This window comes from Eleutherodactylus coqui, chromosome 1 (assembly GCF_035609145.1).
Source record: "Eleutherodactylus coqui strain aEleCoq1 chromosome 1, aEleCoq1.hap1, whole genome shotgun sequence".
NCBI classification, from domain to species: Eukaryota; Metazoa; Chordata; class Amphibia; order Anura; family Eleutherodactylidae; genus Eleutherodactylus; species Eleutherodactylus coqui.
The window spans coordinates 33,320,921-33,341,275 of NC_089837.1; the positions used below are offsets into that span (position 1 = coordinate 33,320,921).

The 20,355-nt window shown below is 42.3% G+C and overlaps 1 protein-coding gene across 1 annotated transcript in view; it reads left to right on the forward strand.

Moving 5' to 3' along the window:
• Positions 1–9,528, forward strand: part of CHRNA2 (cholinergic receptor nicotinic alpha 2 subunit) — a 99,040-nt gene extending 89,512 nt beyond the window's left edge. Inside the window, exon 7 of the mRNA XM_066594722.1 lies at positions 6,346–9,528. Within this exon, the coding sequence (XP_066450819.1) occupies positions 6,346–6,471 (126 nt within the window). The 3' untranslated portion in view covers positions 6,472–9,528. The remainder of the gene's footprint in view (positions 1–6,345) is intronic.
• The last annotated feature ends 10,827 nt before the right edge of the window (positions 9,529–20,355 follow it).

Below are 20,355 nucleotides of genomic sequence, written 5' to 3' on the forward strand. Positions count from 1 at the left end.
TATTATTGTAGTTATAGTCTTGTACATAAGGGGGCAGTATTATAGTAGTTATATTGTTGTACAAAGGAGGCAGTATTATTGTAGTTATAGTCTTGTACATAGGGGGGCAGTATTATAGTAGTTATATTCTTGTACATAGGGGGCAGTATTATAGTAGTTATATTCTTGTACATAGGGGGGCAGTATTATAGTAGTTATATTGTTGTACATAGGAGGCAGTATTATAGTAGTTATATTCTTGTACATAGGGGGCAGTATTATAGTAGTTATATTCTTGTACATAGGGGGCAGTATTATAGTAGTTATATTCTTGTACATAGGGGGGCAGTATTATAGTAGTTATATTGTTGTACATAGGAGGCAGTATTATAGTAGTTATATTCTTGTACATAGGAGGCAGTATTATAGTAGTTATATTCTTGTACATAGGGGGCAGTATTATAGTAGTTATATTCTTGTACATAGTAGGCCGTGTTATAGTAGTTATATTCTTGTACATAGGGAGCAGTACTATAGTAGTTATATTCTTGTACATAGGGAGCAGTATTATTGTAGTTATAGTCATGTACATAGGGGGGCAGTAGTATAGTAGTTATATTGTTGTACATAGGAGGCAGTATTATAGTAGTTATATTCTTGTACATAGGGGGTAGTATTATAGTAGTTATATTCTTGTACATAGGGGGTAGTATTTTAGTAGTTATATTCTTGTACATAGGAGCAGTATTATAGTAGTTATATTCTTGTACATAGGGAGCAGTATTATTGTAGTTATAGTCTTGTACATAAGGGGGCAGTATTATAGTAGTTATATTGTTTACAAAGGAGGCAGTATTATTGTAGTTATAGTCTTGTACATAGGGGGGCAGTATTATAGTAGTTATATTCTTGTACATAGGGGGCAGTATTATAGTAGTTATATTCTTGTACATAGGGGGGCAGTATTATAGTAGTTATATTGTTGTACATAGGAGGCAGTATTATAGAAGTTATATTCTTGTACATAGGGGGCAGTATTATAGTAGTTATATTCTTGTACATAGGGGGGCAGTATTATAGTAGTTATATTGTTGTACATAGCAGGCAGTATTATAGTAGTTATATTCTTGTACATAGGAGGCAGTATTATAGTAGTTATATTCTTGTACATAGGGGGCAGTATTATAGTAGTTATATTCTTGTACATAGTAGGCCGTATTATAGTAGTTATATTCTTGTACATAGGGAGCAGTACTATAATAGTTATATTCTTGTACATAGGGAGCAGTATTATTGTAGTTATAGTCATGTACATAGGGGGGCAGTAGTATAGTAGTTATATTGTTGTACATAGGAGGCAGTATTATAGTAGTTATATTCTTGTACATAGGGGGTAGTATTATAGTAGTTATATTCTTGTACATAGGGGGCAGTATTATAGTAGTTATATTCTTGTACATAGGGGGCAGTATTGTAGTAGTTATATTCTTGTACATAGCAGCAGTATTATAATAGTTATATTCTTGTACATAGGAGACAGTATTATAGTAGTTATATTCTTGTACATAGGAGCAGTATTATAGTAGTTATATTCTTGTACATAGGAGGCAGTATTATAGTAGTTATATTCTTGTACATAGGAGCAGTATTATAGTAGTTATATTCTTGTACATAGGAGACAGTATTATAGTAGTTATATTCTTGTACATAGGGAGCAGTATTATAGCAGCTATATTCTTGTACATAGCAGCAGTATTATAATAGTTATATTCTTGTACATATGGGAGCAGTATTATAGTTCTTATATTTTTGTACATAGGGGGCAGTATTATAGTAGTTATATTCTTGTACATAGGAGCAGTATTATAGTAGTTATTTTCTTGTACATAGGGGCAGTATTATAGTAGTTATATTCTTGTACATAGGGGGCAATTTTATAGTAGTTATATTCTTGTACATAGGAGCAGTATTATAGTAGTTATATTCTTGTACCTAGGGGGCAGTATTATAGTAATTATATTCTTGTACATAGGGGGCAGTTTTATAGTAATTATTTTCTTGTACATAGGGATCAGTATTACAGAAGTTATATTCTTGTACATAGGAGCAGTATTATAGTAGATATATTCTTGTACATAGGAGGCAGTATTATAGTAGTTATATTCTTGTACATAGGAGCAGTATTATAGTAGTTATATTCTTGTACATAGGGAGCAGTATTATTGTAGTTATAGTCTTGTACATAAGGGGGCAGTATTATAGTAGTTATATTGTTGTACAAAGGAAGCAGTATTATTGTAGTTATAGCCTTGTACATAGGGGGGCAGTATTATAGTAGTTATATTCTTGTACATAGGAGGCAGTATTATAGTAGTTATATTCTTGTACATAGGAGGCAGTATTATAGTAGTTATATTCTTGTACATAGGGGGCAGTATTATAGTAGTTATATTCTTGTACATAGTAGGCCGTATTATAGTAGTTGTATTCTTGTACATAGGGAGCAGTACTATAGTAGTTATATTCTTGTACATAGGGAGCAGTATTATTGTAGTTATAGTCTTGTACATAGGGGGGCAGTAGTATAGTAGTTATATTGTTGTACATAGGAGGCAGTATTATAGTAGTTATATTCTTGTACATAGGGGGCAGTATTATAGTAGTTATATTCTTGTACATAGGGGGCAGTATTATAGTAGTTATATTCTTGTACATAGGGGGCAGTATTATAGTAGTTATATTCTTGTACATAGTAGGCAGTACTATAATAGTTATATTCTTGTACATAGAACGCAGTATTACAGTAGTTATATTCTTGTACATAGGACGCAATATTATAGTAGTTATATGCTTGTACATAGAGGGCAGTATTACAGTATTTGTATTCTTGTACATAGGGGGCAGTATTATAGTAGTTATATTCTTGTACATAGGAGGCAGTATTATGGTAGTTATATTCTTGTATATAGGAGCAGTATTATAGTAGTTATATTCTTGCACATAGGGATCAGTATTTTAGTAGTTATATTCTTGTACATAGGAGCAGTATTATAGTAGTTATATTCTTGTACATAGGGATCAGTATTACAGTAGATACTGTATATTCTTGTACATAGGAGGCAGTATTATAGTAGTTATAATCTTGTACATAGAAGCAGTATTATAGTAGTTATAATCTTGTACATAGAAGCAGTATTATAGTAGTTATATTCTTGTACATAGGGGGCAGTATTATAGTAGTTATATTCTTGTACATAGGGGGCAGTATTATAGTAGTTATATTCTTGTACTTAGGGGGCAGTATTATAGTAGTTATATAATTGTACATTGGGGCAGTATTATAGTAGTTATATTCTTGTACATAGGGGGCAGTATTATAGTAGTTATATTCTTGTACATAGGGGGCAGTTTTTAGTAGTCATATTCTTGTACATAGGGGCAGTAATAATAATAATAATAATAATAAACTTTATTTGTATAGCGCCAACATATTCCGCAGCGCTTACATAGACAGGGGATACAGAAAGACAAAAGTACAAACATTACAGAACCACGGTTACATAGTAATCAATTGATGGAAACAATAGCTGTGCGGGTCCTGCTCCAACGAGCTTACATACTACAAGTAATGGGGGAATACAGAAGGTAAAGGGCTGGAGATGTGCACTGTATGGCGAGGTGGAGAGTGAGGGGTGATATACACATAGACAATGGTCAAACATTTAGCCGTGTGACTGCAGAAACAGTATGACTGCAGGAGCGGTTTATGATGGCTAGCAGGGATTGCAGTCAGTAAGTCGGGGAGCATGTTATCAGGCGGAGTACAAAGGGGTTTGTTTAGGGAATTCGGTATGCCTCCCTGAAGAGGTGCATTTTTAGAGCACGCCTGAAGTTCTGCGAGTCCTGGATTGCTCGGGTAGCCTTTGGTAGTGCGTTCCAGAGGACCGGTGCTGCTCTGGAGAAGTCTTGGAGGCGGGAATGAGAAGTTCGAATTAAAGGGGCGCTCAACCTGGTTTCGTTAGCGGAGCGGAGTATAGTAGTTATATTCTTGTACATAGGGGCAGTTATTATAGTAGTTATATTCTTGTACATAGGAGTAGTATTATAGCAGTTATATTCCTGTACATAGGGGGCAGTATTATAGTAGTTATATTCTTGTACATAGGGGGCAGTATTATAGTAGTTATATTCTTGTACATAGGCGGTAGTATTATAGTAGTTATATTCTTGTACATAGGGAGCAGTATTATAGTAGTTATATTCTTGTACATAGGGGACATTATTATAGTAGTTATATTCTTGTACATAGGAGCAGTATTATATTAGTTATATTCTTGTACATAGGAGGCAGTATTATAGTAGTTATATTCTTGTACATAGGGGGCAGTATTATAGTAGTTATATTCTTGTACATAGGAGGCAGTATTATAGTAGTCATATTCTTGTATATAGGTGGGCAGTATTATAGTAGTTATATTCTTGTACATAGGGGGCAGTATTATAGTAGTTATATTCTTGTACATAGCAGCAGTATTATAATAGTTATATTCTTGTACATAGGAGACAGTATTATAGTAGTTATATTCTTGTACATAGGAGCAGTATTATAGTAGTTATATTCTTGTACATAGGGGGCAGTATTATAGTAGTTATATTCTTGTACATAGGAGCAGCATTATAGTAGTTATATTCTTGTACATAGGAGCAGTATTATAGTAGTTATATTCTTGTACATAGGGGGCAGTATTATATTAGTTATATTCTTGTACATGGGAGGCAGCATTATAGTAGTTATATTCTTGTACATAGGAGGCAGTATTATAGCAGTTATATTCTTGTACATAGGGGGCAGTATTAAAGTAGTTATATTCTTGTACATAGGGGACAGTATTATAGTAGTTATATTCTTGTACATAGGGAGCAGTATTATAGTAGTTATAGTCTTGTACATAGGGAGCAGTACTATAGTAGTTATATTCTTGTACATAGGAGGCAGTATTATAGTAGTTATATTCTTGTACATAGAAGCAGTATTATAGTAGTTATATTCTTGTACATAGGGGGCAGTATTATAGTACTTATATTCTTGTACATAGGGGCAGTATTATAGTAGTTATATTATTGTACATAGGGGCAGTATTATAGTAGTTATATTCTTGTACATAGGGAGCAGTATTATAGTTGTTATATTCCTGTACATAGGGGGCAGTATTATAGTAGCTATATTCTTGTACATAGGAGGCAGTATTATTGTAGTTATATAATTGTACATAGGAGGCAGTATTATAGCAGTTATATTCTTGTACATAGGGGACAGTATTATAGTAGTTATATTCTTGTACATAGGGGACAGTATTATAGTAGTTATATTCTTGTACATAGGGAGCAGTATTATAGTAGTTAGTCTTGTACATAGGGAGCAGTACTATAGTAGTTATATTCTTGTACATAGGAGGCAGTATTATAGTAGTTATATTCTTGTACATAGGAAGCAGTATTATAGTAGTTATATTCTTGTACATAGGAAGCAGTATTATAGTAGTTATATTCTTGTACATAGGGGGCAGTATTATAGTACTTATATTCTTGTACATAGGAGCAATATTATAGTAGTTATATTCTTGTACATAGGGGCAGTATTATAGTAGTTATATTCTTGTACATAGGGGGCAGTATTATAGTAGTTATATTATTGTACATAGGGGCAGTATTATAGTAGTTATATTCTTGTACATAGGGAGCAGTATTATAGTTGTTATATTCTTGTACATAGGGGGCAGTATTATAGTAGCTATATTCTTGTACATAGGAGGCAGTATTATTGTAGTTATATAATTGTTCATAGGGGGCAGTATTATAGTAGTTATATTCTTGTATATAGGGGGCAGTATTATAGTAGTTAAATTCTTGTACATAGGGGCAGTTTTATAGTAGTCATATTCTTGTACATAGGGGCAGTATCATAATAGTTATATTCTTGTACATAGGGGCAGTATTATAGTAGTTATATTCTTGTACATAGGAGGCAGTATTATAGCAGTAATATTCCTGTACATAGGAGCAGTATTATAGTAGTTATATTCTTGTACATAGGGGGCAGTATTATAGTAGTTATATTCTTGTACATAGGAGGCAGTATTATAGTAGTTATATTCTTGTACATAGGGAGCAGTATTATAGTAGTTATATAATTGTACATAGGGGGCAGCATTATAGTAGTTATATTCTTGTACATAGGAGGCAGTATTATAGTAGTCATATTCTTATACATAGGGGGCAGTATTATAGTAGTTATATTCTTTTACATAGGGGGCAGTATTATAGTAGCTGTCTTTGTTGAATATTATCATTTCTCCTTGTCCTTAGATAAAAGAAGACTGGAAGTATGTAGCGATGGTGATTGACCGGATTTTCCTGTGGATGTTTATAATCGTGTGTTTGTTGGGAACGATCGGATTATTCCTCCCTCCCTTCTTGGCTGGGATGATATAGGATTGGTCCCAGTTGAGGAGGACTCCACTTTTTACATCTCAGGCTTCTGGATTGATGAACTCCGGACACTCACATGCTGCTCCTACTGGTGGAGTGAGGAGACCCTTGGAATGGATGCTTGCTCATGACTTCAAATAAATGGATGGTTCCTCTCTTTCCTTTGTCATGTCCGATGTGAGGTTAATCTCACTTACAAGGGGAACATAACCTCAAGAACTGCATGAACATTTTACCTGATCGCAGGTAGACCTCCCTTTTATATTTTTTACCAGCTACATTGCTATGTTGTTTATGCAAAAGGATAAAGGGGTTTCCTGAACTTAAAGGGGTTGTCTAGTTGTTACTTTGGATGGCCCATCTCTATGATAGGACATTAATAATAAATCAGGGACTACCACCCAGGACCCTAACCGATCAGCTGTCACCAGGCCAGTGTGCTTGTGCATTGAACTGTTTTCCACTGGAAGAAAACAGCTCCGTTCTCACTGCAGTGGCCAGGCTTGGTACATTGATATGAATGGGAACTTTACCTGTAATACCCATCCTGGCCACCGTAGTAAGAATGGAGCTGTGTGCTGCCGACAGAAATCGGCTTAGTGCATAAGCACACCAGCCTGGTTACAGCTGGTCTGCATGGGCCATGGGCAGCAAATCCTAGATGACCAATATTGATGTCTTATGGATCATCCATAGGTTACAACTTGACAACTCCTGTAATGGAGTTGTGTAAAATGCTAAAAACATGGCTGCACTCATCTAATATAGCAACACCCTGTCCTCTCATTGTGTGTGCTGTGGCCGCCCAGTTTAATTGACATGAATGATTTTAAGCTGCAGTACTTCACACAACCTTTCATCAGATGTGGCGCTGTTCCTGGAAGAAAGCAGCCATGTTTTTCTAATTCTCAATCTTAAAGGAATTTTCCAGGTGTAACAAATAAATATTAATGTTTGTATAATGTAAAGTAATGCAGCTTTCTAAGATACATTCTCTATCAATTTTAACTGATTTTCAATATCTCTGCTTGCTGTCACTGAATAGGTGCCTTCAATATTAGCTTCCAGGGAATAGAAACTTGTCATTGTCTTTAGATAAGGTTCACGGCATTTGCGCACTTTCTATGAGGACTTTTGGTGCACAAATATGCAGAAAAATAGAGTTCTGTTCCCTGCGCATATGTGAAGCCGGACTGAATCCGCACCATTGCTATGGAGTCTGCTGCGGATGCGCATCTGATTTCAGCCTACGGAAAAGCCTCCTCTACCTAGGACTACTGTGCGCTGCCAGTTCCGGAAGTGCAGCGCGTACCGCCACTCCACACTACTACTGAACACTGTCACTGGTCAGGTCATGCGGAAGTGGCAGTGGCGCTCAGTGCGGTGCAAGGTTACGTGTGCGACGGGCAGTGCTCAGAATTCGGAGGTTTGATGAGTGCCCTTATGTGAAGGCTGAGGTCACCACCAATGGTCCAGATGTTGATGCAGTACTAATAGTGTTCCCCATAGTGACCCTAGTAGTAAGTGACCCCCACAGTGACCCCAGAAGTCACCACCAAAGGTCCAGATGTTGATGCAGTAGTAATAGTGCTCCCCATAGTGACCCTAGTAGTAAGTGACCCCCGCAGTGGCCCCAGAAGTCACCACCAATGGTCCAGATGTTGATGCAGTAGTAATAGTGTTCCCCATAGTGACCGTAGTAAGTGACCCCCGCAGTGGCCCGAGAAGTCACCACCAATGGTCCAGATTTTGATGCAGTACTAATAGTGTTCCGCATAATGACCCTAGGAGTAGGTGACCCCCGCAGTGGCCCCAGAAGTCACCACCAATGGTCCAGATGTTGATGCAGTACAACTAGTGTTCCCCATAGTGACCCTAGTAGTAAGTGACCCCCACAGTGGGCCCAGAAGTCACCACCAATGGTCCAGATGTTGATGCAGTACTAATAGTGTTCCGCATAGTGACCCTAGTAGTAGGTGACCCCCGCAGTGGCCCCAGAAGTCACCACCAATGGTCCAGATGTTGATGCAGTACTAATAGTGTTCCCCATAGTGACCCTAGTAGTAAGTGACCCCCACAGTGACCCCAGAAGTCACCACCAAAGGTCCAGATGTTGATGCAGTAGTAATAGTGCTCCCCATAGTGACCCTAGTAGTAGGTGACCCCCGCAGTGGCCCCAGAAGTCACCACCAATGGTCCAGATGTTGATGCAGTAGTAATAGTGTTCCCCATAGTGACCGTAGTAAGTGACCCCCGCAGTGGCCCGAGAAGTCACCACCAATGGTCCAGATTTTGATGCAGTACTAATAGTGTTCCGCATAATGACCCTAGGAGTAGGTGACCCCCGCAGTGGCCCCAGAAGTCACCACCAATGGTCCAGATGTTGATGCAGTACAACTAGTGTTCCCCATAGTGACCCTAGTAGTAAGTGACCCCCACAATGGGCCCAGAAGTCACCACCAATGGTCCAGATGTTGAGGCAGTACTAATAGTGTTCCGCATAGTGACCCTAGTAGTAGGTGACCCCCGCAGTGGCCCCAGAAGTCACCACCAATGGTCCAGATGTTGATGCAGTACTAATAGTGTTCCTCATAGTGACCCTAGTAGTAGGTGAACCCCGCAGTGGCCCCAGAAGTCACCACCAATGGTCCAGATGTTGATGCAGTACAACTAGTGTTCCCCATAGTGACCCTAGTAGTAAGTGACCCCCGCAGTGGGCCCAGAAGTCACCACCAATGGTCCAGATGTTGATGCAGTTTTTGCTACGGAATTTACTATTGTGGAAGATCTGCAGCTTTCTGCCATGTATAAATGCCCCCTTAAGGTTCCTATGGTAAGACAGCAAGCAGAGATCCTGAAAACTGTGATTAGATAAAGAAAGTATATTAGTAAAATTGTAGAATTTCTTATTATCCAATGAAAAACCTTTATTTGCTGCCATTGGAAGCCCCCTATAAAGTAATGGCAGAGATCGTGTAGAGGACCACCCGGAGATGTAGGAGTGCGCGGTACACATTGGCGGTTTGTGAAAGCAAGAAATAAAAGTATTTTGCAATGAAATTCAGCGTGCCGTGTTCTTCTCTGAGTATCGCCGTGATTAGATATCAGGTATCACATATGCTTAGATACACCGAATTGTCTGTACTGGGCAGTCAGAGGCACACGCAAGTTTTCATCACCGGACATGTCGATACGCGCCAGGTTTACTGCTCCATCTTTGGGCACGGAGTCCGCACCATAAGAAGCTATTCGGCTGCATTGCATTATGGCGCTATAGTGACCGGACGCCGGCGGGCAGGACTGCAGCTCTTGCATCTTCATGCTGTTCACAGAGCTGGATGTGTTGCTGACAAGTACTCTTCCTTTTTATGGATAGGGAGTCTGAGTGTGCAATCCACCCCCCCCCCTCCCATTCCCAGCAAAAAAAATAGTGGCCCCTAATAGAAGGAGAGAACCTCTTAATGGTCCCAGTAGTTGTAGTGATCCCAGTAGTAATAGTGTTCCCCATAGTGACCCTAGGAGTAAGAGACCTTTGCAGTGGCCCCAGTAGTAATAGTGTTCCCCATAGTAGCCCCAGTAGTAGTAGTGACCTCCACAGTGGCCCCAGCAGTAATAGTGAGCCCAGTGGTAATAGTGTTCCCCATAGTGACCCTAGTAGTAAATGAATCCCGCAGTGGCCCCAGTAGTAAGTGACTACACAGTGATCACAGTAATAAATGACCCCCACAATGGCCCCAGTAGTAATAGTGACCCTGCAGTGGCTCCAGTATTAACAGTGTTCCCCATAGTGACCCCAGCAGTAATAATGACTCCCGCAGTGGCCCCAATAGTAATAGTGACCCAATAGTGGCCCAAGTTCTAATAGTGTTCCCCATAGTGACCCAGTAGTAATAGTGGCCCCAGTAGTAATAGTGACCACAACAGTGGCCTCACCCCTGTATCTGCCCCAGTGTAATAGTGACCCCTTTAGTAAGAGTAACCTCAGTAGTAATAGTGACCCCCGCAGTGGCCCCAGTAGTAATAGTGACCCCACAGTGGCTCTAGTATTAAGTGTTTCCCATAGTGATCTTAGTAGTAATAGTGACCCCCATAGTGGCCCCAGTAGTAATAGTGTTCCCCATAGTGACCGCAGCAGTAATAATGACTCCCACAGTGTCCCCAATAGTAATAGTGACCCCACAGTAGCCCAAGTAGTAATAGTAACCCCGCAGTGGCCCCAGTTCTAATATTTTTTCCTATAGTGAACCCAGTAGTAATAGTGACCCCCATAGTGACCCAGTTGTAATAGTGACCCTGCAGTGGCTTCAGTAGTTATAGTGTCCCCTATATCTGCCGCAGTGTAATAGTGACCCCTGCAGTGGCCCTAGTAGTAACAGTAACCCCAGTAGTAATAGTGACCCCCACAGTGGCCCCAGTAGTAATAGTGATGCCCACAGTGGCCCCAGTAGTAATAGTGACCCTGTAGTGGCCCCAGTAGTAATAGTGACCCCCAAAGTGGCCTCAGTAGTAATCGTGTCCCATGTATAGGCCACAGTTGTAATAGTGACTCCTGCAGTGGCCCCAGTAGTAAAAGTAACCCAGGAGTAATAGTTACTCCAGCTGTGGGACCAGTAGTAATAGTGACCCCCACAGTGGCCTCAGTAGTAATTGCTCCCTTGTTAGTGGCCCCAGAAGTAAAAGTTGACCCCTGACTTCTCCCCTTGGCGTCTGCGCTGGGTACAGCTAGCGTCTGCGTGAAGGAATGCAGACACTGGAGGAGAGGTCGGACATCACAGACTCAGCAGCGGTGTTCGCTGGGGGACTGAAGCTGCGGACTGAGTGAATGAAATTCTTGTTGGCTTGTTGCCCGGCCGGCTCCTAGCTGTCAGTTTTTTACTGGCCATACTTTTGGTTGTCTGATAATGCAGCTCAGTCCCATTCCCTTGGGTAGGACAGAGTTCCAGTGAGTTGCAGTACCAGGCACAACCACTGAGACAAGTAGTACGGTAGTTGTTGGAGCAACACAGCCCCTTTGGTCAGCTGCAGCTGGGGCCCCACCAATCTGATACAGTAAATGGATAGCCTACTCTAAAGATAGGTCAGTAATACTAGAGTCCAGAAAGACCCCTTTAAATTTGCACCAGGGGGAAGCTAACTCTTATTACAGCAGAGGGACAATGTGATGTAGAATGAGCAGCAAATCGGTATTTCTGCATGGAAATTTAGTGGCGCTGCATTTTTAAAAATTATGCAAAACCTCCTCTTGATTTGACACTGGAAAAACTCCAATTTCCAGCTGCTGAATATCAAAATGTGCTGATATAGCATCACTGTTTAGCATTATAAAGCTGCTGTACCTGACAATAAATGCATATGTGGTGACAATAGGACCAACACAATGCATTCTGGGTGTTAATGCGGCATTAGGTGTAAAAGCAACAAAAAAACAACAACAGAAAAAAGTCTACCTAGTTTGGACCAACTATGAAAGTCTTCGCTATATGGGGGAGGGGAAGTGACAACCCATCTTTGTGCTATAGCCCCATGTGACTTTTTAGCCCCTCCCCCTAGACTCTTACAAAGCAGAGGACTTCATGATAGAAGCGAGCTACATAAGTAAACCGGGTGTGCGGTGGTAGGATTGGGATAAAAGTGGTAAGAGGTACATGGGCTGGTTAAAGGGGTTGTCCAGGACTTTGACTATTGATGACCTATCCTCAGGAAAGATCAAAGTAGAATTTAACTAGCTACACTTCAGAGATCGTGGAGGTCTTTCTGTGTTTGAGAAGAATGTTCTATGTCTAGATTAAAAGAGACAGGCACCTTTTTGATGACCGTCTGTCAGACACCTTTCAAGATCCTGAATTACTAGAATCACTTTACAACCTTTTGGTTTATGGCTTACAGTGAGAATTCAAGTCCATCAACCACATGGCTGGTGGCCAAATGTGCGGTAGTACCCAAGATTTACTAAGAGGACATCTTTCAGTTATCTTCATGGACGATACCATTAGTGGTGATATTTCACAGGTTACTAATTAGTATATCTTTAAACCCTTATAATATGGGAAACGTAGTGTTTTGGGACTTGGAGGATTGATTTTGGCTAATCCACTAGTCTACACAATGTTGGGCTATTGGACACCAGACTTTGTGACATATGAACCACCATGAAATTGAAATCCTTTTATACTGAAAACCTAAGACATGAACCTACATATATAAAAAGGAGCACAACCACTTATCCCACTAGTCTGCCATGGTCAATGGGATTTCCCAACTTTCTGTAAGGAACCCTTAAAATGTGGTATGGCATACTGATACTAGCATGCTTCCCAACCATCCTGGATTAAGCGGGACAGTCTTGTATTTAAGAGCTGTCCTCATGCCCCAGGAAGCATGGCAGAATGGAGGGGACAGAGATTAGGGCGCTATAACTAAGTAGGGACATCGAGGGGGCACTCTAACTAAATGGAGCCACAGAGGAGGCATTATAAGTAAGTGGGTCCCGAGAGGAGGCATTATTAGTAAGTGATACCAAAGGGGATCATTACTACTTTGTGGTGCCACAGAGGAGTACTGTTGGAAAGTGAAGCCACAGAGAGGGCAGTAGCACTATGGGTGGAGCACTTATAGGGATATTGGAGGTAGCAGCAGGATTGAAAGGGTTTTCGGACATTAGTCATGACTGGAAGAAGTTTCTATGGCGATCTGGGCCCTAAGTATAGAAGAAAAACAAAAACAAATGGCTCCAATCAAAGAGGACATCACCTGAGATCTCTGGAGTGAACTATGACCCCTGGACATTGCCACAAGCAAGACTGGGGCAGACATGGTGCAGGGAAGAGGGACAAAGATCTGCTCATCCTCAACTGTGTCCTTTCCTGTTCAACCTGGCCAGGAAGGTGTGTGGGAGTCCAGGGGGGGGGGGGGGGGTAGGTACAACACATGGGAAGGATCCAAGAGATCAGTATTGTGAGGGGGTCACTAAAGGGCGCTATTACTGTTCGGGGGTCACTAAGAGGCACTATTACTGTGAGGGTATCACTAATGAGCACTATTACAGAGGGCACAGAATTGGCTTGGCTTAACATGAAAGGAACATGGCCAAATTAGTAAAAAAAAAACTTGCTAAAAAAGTTTTCCCTCTTTTCATTGCTCTAAGATTTGGAAATGTTGTATAATACTACGGACTCACTCACAGGCGTGTGTCCTACATATTGTTCCTGCATGTATTACGCACATGATAAATAAATATGTAATATGCAGGTGATATGAGTGAGCCCTACGAAACATATTGTAATGAGCCAGATCAGGAGCCTTGTGTCATGGTGGCTGCATGATAGTGAATGGTGGGGTACAAAATGGTGTGTGCTGGTGTCTGCTCCTGGGGAAAGGAGCTGCAGGATTCAGGAAGGGGTTAACTGCAATTGCAGCTTCTGGTGGCGGACAGAGTGATATTCCTTACAGTTTACAACATCCAAGTTCAGAGGAGGTGACTGGAGGTACCGCTGCCTACAACAAACTCCTGTACTGCTCATTCAGGTTTTCACTGGGGCCCCGGGAAGACTCCTGCAACGTCATATCAGGCACTGCGCTCCTTCCTCCGGCTCAGGAATAGGGCTTTAGATGATGTTCCTCTAACCCGCTGTCTACGCCTGTTGCCACACCTCATGTGCTCTCCTTTTACATTCTGGAACTAAAGAGGAGTTTTTATAAAAGTTTATGCTAAACTCTGTGATCAACCACTCACCAACTCCAATACAGACATCTATTCCGCCTGTTCAACAGGAAGAACAGCATAAAATCATCACAGGAATGAAGTATTCTATGGCACAACTTTCCCAGCATTGTATTAACACTCAGCAGTGGCAGGTCTGAGTCACTACAATATTTGCCGGCTCTTTCCTATATACAGTATGCATTCAGTAGATCCTTGCTAAAGGTCCTGGTGGTCTAGAGCACGTGTGTCAAGCTCAAGGCCTACAAGCCGAACCCAACCTGCCATGCCGTTTTACGTGGCCCTCAAGGTCTGGACGCAAAAGAGCCTCTTCTGAGCTGTGCTGAGAAGACCCTCTGGCACACTGTGGATGCGTTTGTGGCCTGCAACTGAGTACTAAAATCATTGCCACTATCTTGGTCCTACACTCCAGTGTCAGGTGTATGTGAGCGCTGTGACTGCAGCCCCTGGAGTCTTTGGTGTGCAGTTTCCTATCTGCTTCTCTCGCTGAGCCTATCCTGCAGTGCAGCACTGCTTGCCGCGGTTTAGACCACGAGGCGGCTTGTAGATCATGGCTGCTCTTTACCATCCTGCAGAGAACAATGTGTTCCAACCTGCCTGTCCATACCCTGTGTTCCTGCTGCACGGATCAGAGAGGATGTTGTGTTATATATACTGCCTGACCCATTGAGTAAGAGCTCTGTCCCATAAGTTTTCCTTTTCTCGGACACTCTGGCAAGTTTAAAGTGGTTTCCGTGTTGGGGGACTTGTGCCCTATTTTTTTTGGACCAGAACCTTGCTCTGGTCCGTCTTTTCTCCTCTCCTTTTTAAATATATGCTTTAAAATACAGTCTTACAATTACAAACGGCACTTTGAAGTCAACCATAACGCCAATATCTAGAGGGTACCCAGATGGTTTATTGGCTATGCTGTGCCAGGCTACATCGATTTGATGTTATCTAGAACATCTTCTAATATTTGTAACTCTTGATACAAAAACACACAAACCGCAAAGCCTGAAGGCAGGAGAAGACCACATGGCCCCTCTGGTCTACCCTTATAGTTTGTCTTGTGTTTCCCATAATTCATCCTCTTACTATAATCTTACTCTTCATTATCTGTCCCCCTTGGTATTTACAGACAGAAATCTTGTACTTCTGCCTTTCATTAAATATTCTCCTGTGATTATCCATAATCATGATTCCATCAGAAGGTAAACAAAACCGTCTGGTGTCTTTTATCAGTCGGCGAGCTTCAGCAACGCTGTACTTAAGACACATTTCCTGGCCGTCGCTCTTCCTTGATCCGGTTCCAGGTCCCTGTGCAGCTGAACAACAAAAAAAAGAGAAAGAACAGCAATTTAGAACTGCGGCTCGTGGGCCAAAAACTCCAATGAAAACAGCAATCTGAGCGTTCAAACAAGGAGACATCACACCAAGCACTAAAAGTGCCTTTGTTTGTAGAAGTATTTAGACATTGTAGCAATGGGTGGCTGGGACGCAGGTGGAATCTTAATGGCTCCGCTGACACCGATCCGAACACATCGAAAGGTGGAATCAACTTGAAAATCTAGACAAAGACGTAGGAGGCCCTCAAGGATGCCCACGGCTCCCCTCCCCATATCCAGCTCCCCTCCCCATATCCGGCTCCCCTCCCCATATCCGGCTCCCCTCCCCATATCCTTTGAGACATTATTGCACTCGTAAACACAACCAGTGAATTCTCAAAACCATGTACAGCACCTCATGGGTTAAGCTGCCCATACACATTCAACAACTGTTTGGTGAATTGACAGCTGTTTCCTTGGCTTCTCCATACACATGAATGTGCGGCTTGGCCAAATAGTCTTCTGTTAAGGGAGGTAAGCTGCAGCCAGGCAACTCAGACGGTGGCTTATCTCCTTGGGAACGATAAGATCAAGCATTGGAATTCAACATCCCTAATCGATCTCCAACATCAACGATCAGAGGAATGTTGAGCAACCCCCATACAATTTAGGGAGTCATCTAGCTTACCGTTATTCGCATGGTCCGACAGTTAAACTCTAATGTGCATGGGGGCCCTTACGTCCTCTTACTAACTGGATGGGTTAGATAGCAGAAGAGGTATAATGGGAAGCTACAGCGACCCCAATTATAATGCTTCATTTATAGTACTGGTCTTCTATGATGAAGAGAGACCTTATAGGGCCCCTAGGGTTCGTTCTGGGACCCAGATGTTACCGCATCTTCTGCACTTGAACAGCAGCATGATCCTTTGCAGATGAGCTATCTATGAATCAAGATACATAATAACAACATTGAGCCAATGCCTTTAGTGGGGTATGAGAGGAGACTGAACAGAAGATGCAATCTGTGTCTCTCCTGCATTTCCCAACGTATTGTGTGTCCAGAGGTCAGTTGTACATTTGATTTTTAGAAAAATACTGGGGCTCTAGGCAGAGTTAGACTGGGATCCCTATGGCCCGCCGGACAGCTACATGCAAATATTACCCTTATTCAGGGGCGTAACTAAAGGCTCAGGGGCCCTGATGCAAAACGTGAGCTGGGGCCCCCCCCCTCTATCTGTACCTGTACCCATACCCATACCTAAACCATGCTGCACAGAGACATAGCTTGAAGCTTCTGGGTCCCAATGCAAAACCTGTAACAGGACCCCCAACTATAATGCTTTATTCATAGTACTGGGCTCCCTATATGGAGAAGAGAGGCCTTATGGGCCCCCTAAGGCTCCTGGGCCTGGGTGCAACCGCATCCCCTGCGCCCTCTATAGTTATGCCCCTGCCCTTATTAGCTGTACAATGTGCAGCGGGTGCACCATGGAATGTTCTACTTGCACATCGGCCCTCGGTTGCCGGGGTCCACTCCCGAGCGATTCCTTATGGATTAGTGTGATACAGTTGCTGCAGATATTGTTGGTTGTATCTTCAGGCTGTGAATATCTTTTTTTCTCAGCTTTCCAGTGGTTCTTTGTGAGTTGAAGCGGCCACCCGCGGTGATTTATTTTCATTTATTATGTGGCTAAACCCCAAGATGAAATATAAGCCCTTCCCTGGAAATAAGCCCTAGCTACACTAAGTTTCAAAAAAAAGCAATGCTCACCTAGCCGCCGGCGTCTGTGTCCCTCGTGCTGGTCTCCGGCGCTGTGGCAGGCTGCAGTCCTCAGCGCTGGCAGGATTCTCTTCTGGTGATGGGGATTTGAATACCCTGCCTCCGGTAAGCGAGTGCTGTGATTGGATCGAGCGCCAGCCACTCAAAGCTGAAGGACATCACTGAATGGCTGTGATTAGTTCATCGAGCGCCGGCTCTGATTGCAGCAGCGTGGGGCTAGCACGAGCGACACAGATGACGGCGGCTAGGTGAGCATTGCTTTTTTTTACCTTATTGCTTATACTCGCCTAGCCGCCAGCGTCTGTGTCCCCACGCTGCTGCAGTTCTCAGCGCTGACAGCATTCTCTTCTAATGGTAACTGGGCTTTAAACACCCTGCCTCTGGTAAGCACTGTGATTGGATCGAGGACTGCAGCAGCATAGGTACCAGCACGAAGGACACAGACACCAGCGGCTGGCTAAGTATAAGACCCCACCCCTGAAAATAAGACACTGTGTCTCTTTTAAGGCAAAAATTAATATAAGACAGTGTCTTATTTTCAGGGAAACCTAGTAGAAGTCAGCTAGTGTTACCTCAGTTATTTCTTTCTGTCTGAATCCCCCGGCCTCTTTTGCCTCAGATGGTCATGTGATCTCAGTTCTCGCCAGCTCAGATCTACTTGCCGTTATGTGCCGATTTTCTAGTCAGATTCTCAGCCTGAGTGATACTTTTACATGTTTACTGCCTATAGGGGGACACAGGCCCTCCTGTCACAGTTAATGATGATGATCACACAGCTCTGATCACACAATAGAGGAGATCACCGCTCATCCTGCTGACTGTATATTTATGGTCTGCAGCTAGTTTAGGTAAATATAGAAAATAATGATAATTAAACTGTCCCCCCAGCAGGCAGACATGGTCCGGTCTCTAGCTAATGCTGTGCTGATGCATCATGGGATTGATTGCAAATGAAAGTAAAAAATCTCACCATATAGAAGATGCCTGATAACACACATATCGCTGCAAAAGGACCCCCCCCCCCCCTCCCCCACCCTATTAAAAATGCAATACTTTAACCCATTTAGGACCAGCCACAGTAAATATACGGCAGCTGGTCCTGGGCTTAGAGAACCGCCGATAGTAAAATTACGGCGGTGCTCTGTCTCCTGCCTCTGCAATCAGTCAGAGGCAGGAACGGATTATCAGCTGTTAGTGGCAGCTGATAACCCCGAGCAGAAGGCAGGAGGGGTTTTTAAGCCTTCCAGCCTTCTGCTTCCCCGATATACAGTGAGCACTGTATGGGGAAAGTGAAAGTAACATGTACTTTCTTTCACTACTGGAGCCTCGGGGGGGGGGTCATGTGACCTCCCGGGATTCCCTGCTATGCAGAGCTGGAGGGTCAGACTAGACCCTGGCAGCTCTGCAGGTGACTAATGTCACCACAGGGGTTGCTTTCCCCTATAACTAGGGCTCCTATGGACGCCCTAGCTACAGTGGGAAAGTGTCAAATAAAGTCAAAAAAAGAAAATGTGAATGTCCCCCAGAGGTCTTCTATGACGTCACGGAGGACATAGATAGTAAAAAACATAATTACATAAATAAGTAAAACAAAACAACAGAATAAAACAACAATACATACAAAAGAAAGAGAATAACACAAAGCAGACGCCAACAAAAACCATCGCCGTATGCGCCCTGTAAACCAAAACCATACATACTATATATCAAAACGTCCGAAACAAATAGAGTAACCCGTTCCATACTTTATTTTAGTGTAAATATAAAAATAATTAAAAAAAAAAAACTAGAAATGTTAAAAAAATCATTTTTTTCGCTTTTTACCCCCAATAAAACTAAAAAAACAGAGAAAAAAAAGTCAGTGAAAAAGATATTAAAAAAAATAGCCCTATATGTCACAGGAAAAAAAACGCAGCAAAAATAATTTTGGTAGCTAAAGCAAAAAAAATGGAGCAGTAAAACCGCCACAAGGGTAAAATCCCTAAAAAGTGTCTGGTCCTTAAGGTACAAAACAACCTGGTCCTTAAGGGGTTAAGCAAAAATTCGGTAAAAATTACACCGCAATACACAAACATATAATAATACAATACACTGGTGATATGCATACACTTAGGGTCTAGAGCTGAACAACAGGTATTCATACAGTTCTCTGACTTAGATATTCATAGTACAATGTATAAAGGTGACATCCCACTTGGCGTGCGTTCCACAGATACTTGGAGGTCTACTATGAATTTACGTGTACAATCCATGAGCGCCCGCCTGCTGCATTGTACACTCAGTTATTATTGGTTATGTGGTGTATATATATATATATATATATCTCCTGGAGCGTCACATAGCAGGTTAGCGTCCATTATCATGATGTGGGGAACAGTGATGTCTTCATGTCCCTACTCCAATTTTATAAAATACAGTTTTTCTCATGAAAAGCCTTTTAAATGGCTGAAATGCAAAAATAATGTGAAGAGGAAGCACATAAAAGGCATTACTGTTAGAGTTGAGCGAGTATACTCGCTATGGCACATTCCTCGAGTGAGTAGTGCCTTAGCCAAGTATCTCCCCGCTCGTCTCTAAAGATTCGGGGGTCGGCGGGGGTGACAGGTGAGTTGCGGCGGGGAGCGGGGGGGGGGGGGGGAGAGATCTTCCTCCCAGCTCTCCCCCACTGCTCCCTGCCCCCCGCCGGCCCCCGAATCTTTAGAGACGAGTGGTGTGATGGAGCGGGCTCTTAGGCTTCAGTCTGATCCAGATTTCCCCAGACGTGACGCTTGCACGATCCATTAGTCCGTGATTTAGCGGAGTGTAAAAGTGGGAAAACACATGAGTTTTTAAAGGCTGCATCTGGGGATCATACTGATATCTCTTGTAGGACGGATCGGGCTGATTCAGAAACAATTAAGAAACCTTCTATCAATCAGTTTAGATCTAAGTTCAGGGCCGTCAAAGATGGAAGTGTTCAGCAACAGGGAAATCATTCAAGGGATCGAGGTGGTTTAACTACTCAGAGAGGCGGGACTTTCGACCTCCAGCCTCCTGGTCTGACCCCACCTCCTCTTCGTCCTTATCCATTTCTTGCA